At 41.8% G+C, this 2457-nt stretch overlaps 1 protein-coding gene across 1 annotated transcript in view; it reads left to right on the top strand.

The window, feature by feature from the left end:
• kat14 (lysine acetyltransferase 14) overlaps positions 1–1711 on the top strand; it is a 23763-nt gene extending 22052 nt beyond the window's left edge. The window contains 1 exon segment of the mRNA XM_080443225.1: positions 99–1711. Within this exon segment, the coding sequence (XP_080299351.1) occupies positions 99–272 (174 nt within the window). The 3' untranslated portion in view covers positions 273–1711.
• Positions 1712–2457: the final 746 nt, after the last annotated feature.

Below are 2457 nucleotides of genomic sequence, written 5' to 3'. Positions count from 1 at the left end.
TTAGAGTTATGGGGGTTCATTGAAATTAAAAACGTGTAGTTTAATGTTTATATACATCTTTATCAAAGCACATACTTGTTTTTCTGCGTGTGTTCCAGACATGTATGGGGAAAGACGTCACGCTCCACGTGTCGGCCAGTAACCCCGCCATGCTGCTGTACCAGAAGTTTGGCTTCAAGACGGAGGAGTACATCCTGGACTTCTATGATAAGTACTACCCTGTGGACAGCACAGAGTGTCGGCACGCCTTCTTCCTGAGACTCCGACGCTGAGCACGCACCACCAGTTCCTTTTTTTCTTTTTTTCATTTAGAATAGTCAATTATCTTTTTTTACTCCTTTTTCTCCCTAATTTAGTCATGTTTTAGGGTTGGGATCCGGAACTGGATCCACCATTGAGTAACCGGAATCTGTTCCGGAACCGGTTTCATCACTCTGTCAGAGCTGGTTATGTGGACTTCACGTCTGATATACAATACCGGTGGTTCTCAAACGTTTTAATTTCAAGGACCACCATAACTCTTGAGAGTGTACACTTGGTTCCATTTGTACACTCTCAGAGTTACAGACCTGTAAGGGTCCATTTGGTTCCATTTGTCCACTCTCAGAGTTACCGATCTGTAAGGGTTCATTTGGTTCCTTTTGTACACTCTCAGAGTTACAGACCTGTAAGGGTTCATTTGGTTCCTTTTGTACACTCTCAGAGTTACAGACCTGTAAGGGTTCATTTGGTTCCTTTTGTACACTCTCAGAGTTACAGACCTGTAAGGGTTCATTTGGTTCCTTTTGTACACTCTCAGAGTTACAGACCTGTAAGGGTCCATTTGGAACCCTAGTCCCGCCCTAGTCATTACGCCAGTTAAAGGAGAAATCCGGACATTTTAAGTGTTATCTTTGATGTGTCGTTACTCACCTACCGACGTAGAAAGTGGCGTTGATTTTTTCCAGCGATTCCCCTGTCGTCATTTTTTCGACCCCCTCCGTTGGCATAATGGGAGCGCGTGGCTAAGGGAAATTCGTCTATTATAACCGATGCAAAGTAATTTTTTTCTCTACTACTACTCATTGTAGAGTCTCATGATACTCAAACATGCACTGAAAGTCCCTGAGAAGCTATCGCTAATGCCGAACGAGCTAACGCTGGTTGCTTGTTTCTCTCCCAGAACCTGGCAACTCGGTGTTGCCAGGGAGAGAAATAAGCAAACAACGAAAAAAAAGGAAAAAATCAACGCCACTTTCTACGTCGGTAGGTGAGTAACGACACATTAAAGATAACACTTAAAATGTCCGGATTTCTCCTTTAATTTGTCCTCACACATTTCTGTGTGTTGTCACTGCCGTCGTACCCTACTGGCTCACCTGCCAGTGAGGAGCATCCACCGGGAAGACGTAGCGCCTCCGTTCCTACTCCTCCCGTTCAACATTCCCCGCTGACAGGCTTCCACCCCCAGCCCGTAGGAGTACGTGCGGTGACAAAGTTCACCCCCTCCCTGCCCGACTTCCCTCACCCCCAAACACAAGCAGATTGTGTTGGTTACAGACACTCAGCCAGATGCACCGTGGTGTGGATTCCACTTCATGGTGGTGGATATCGTGGAGGTCCAACCCTAACGTCTTCATCTGTACAAGCTTCTTTTGTTCCTTGAAAACTATGTGTTTTGTTTTTTTTACACATATTCATCCAGGGAAGAATAAAAATAAATCAAACACAAAAATACACAATGTTGGTGTTTTTCTTCTGTAACCAGGTGTTTAATGAAACAAGCTATCAAATGAAACGTGTTTTATTTAGGCAGGTGATTAACAATGCAAGCTTCTCATTTTCACTTTGAAATGCATGAAACAGTTTTATTCAATCAGGTGATTAACAATACAGGCTTCTCATTTGTACCTTGAAATGAAACAGACGAAACATGTTGCATTTAAACGGATGATTCCACTGAGCGTTGAGTTTTATCGGAAGAAATCTGCATCAACACAACATAAAGGTTACTACCACTATACAGTATAATTTACCACACAAATGAAAACACATCCCATAAACCTGTTTTAATTGTAAAGCATCTTTGAGTACCTAGAAAAGCACTCTATAGGTTTTATCATCGTTTTAAAACAAATTATATAAAAGCAAAGTGAGCGAGATAATAGAATGTTCATTCAAAAAGATCTGCAGTACTTGATCCATTCATTCAGCTCTGATTCACGCTGTCATTGGCTTGATCTCCATCCAGCTTAAACAAGCTGAGAACGATTTACGTTAAACATCTGGAGGGAATTATGCAGTACAGTGAGAGGAGCAGAGGTTCAGGGTTCAAACCTGTGACCTTCCTATTACAGTACAGTGTCGTCCCTACTGTAGGTCAAAACAATGGGTTGATTCCTATATAAAATAAAAAACATTGACTTTATTTTTAAATGTTCTATAAAACATGGAACTATTGGGGTTTTTCAGAAATGA

Source organism: Gymnoscopelus braueri (assembly GCF_963280865.1).
Source record: "Gymnoscopelus braueri genome assembly, chromosome: 2".
Classification (NCBI taxonomy): Eukaryota; Metazoa; Chordata; class Actinopteri; order Myctophiformes; family Myctophidae; genus Gymnoscopelus; species Gymnoscopelus braueri.
Note: the sequence above shows the minus strand (reverse complement) of the source record. Positions and strands in the feature narration are given on the sequence as shown.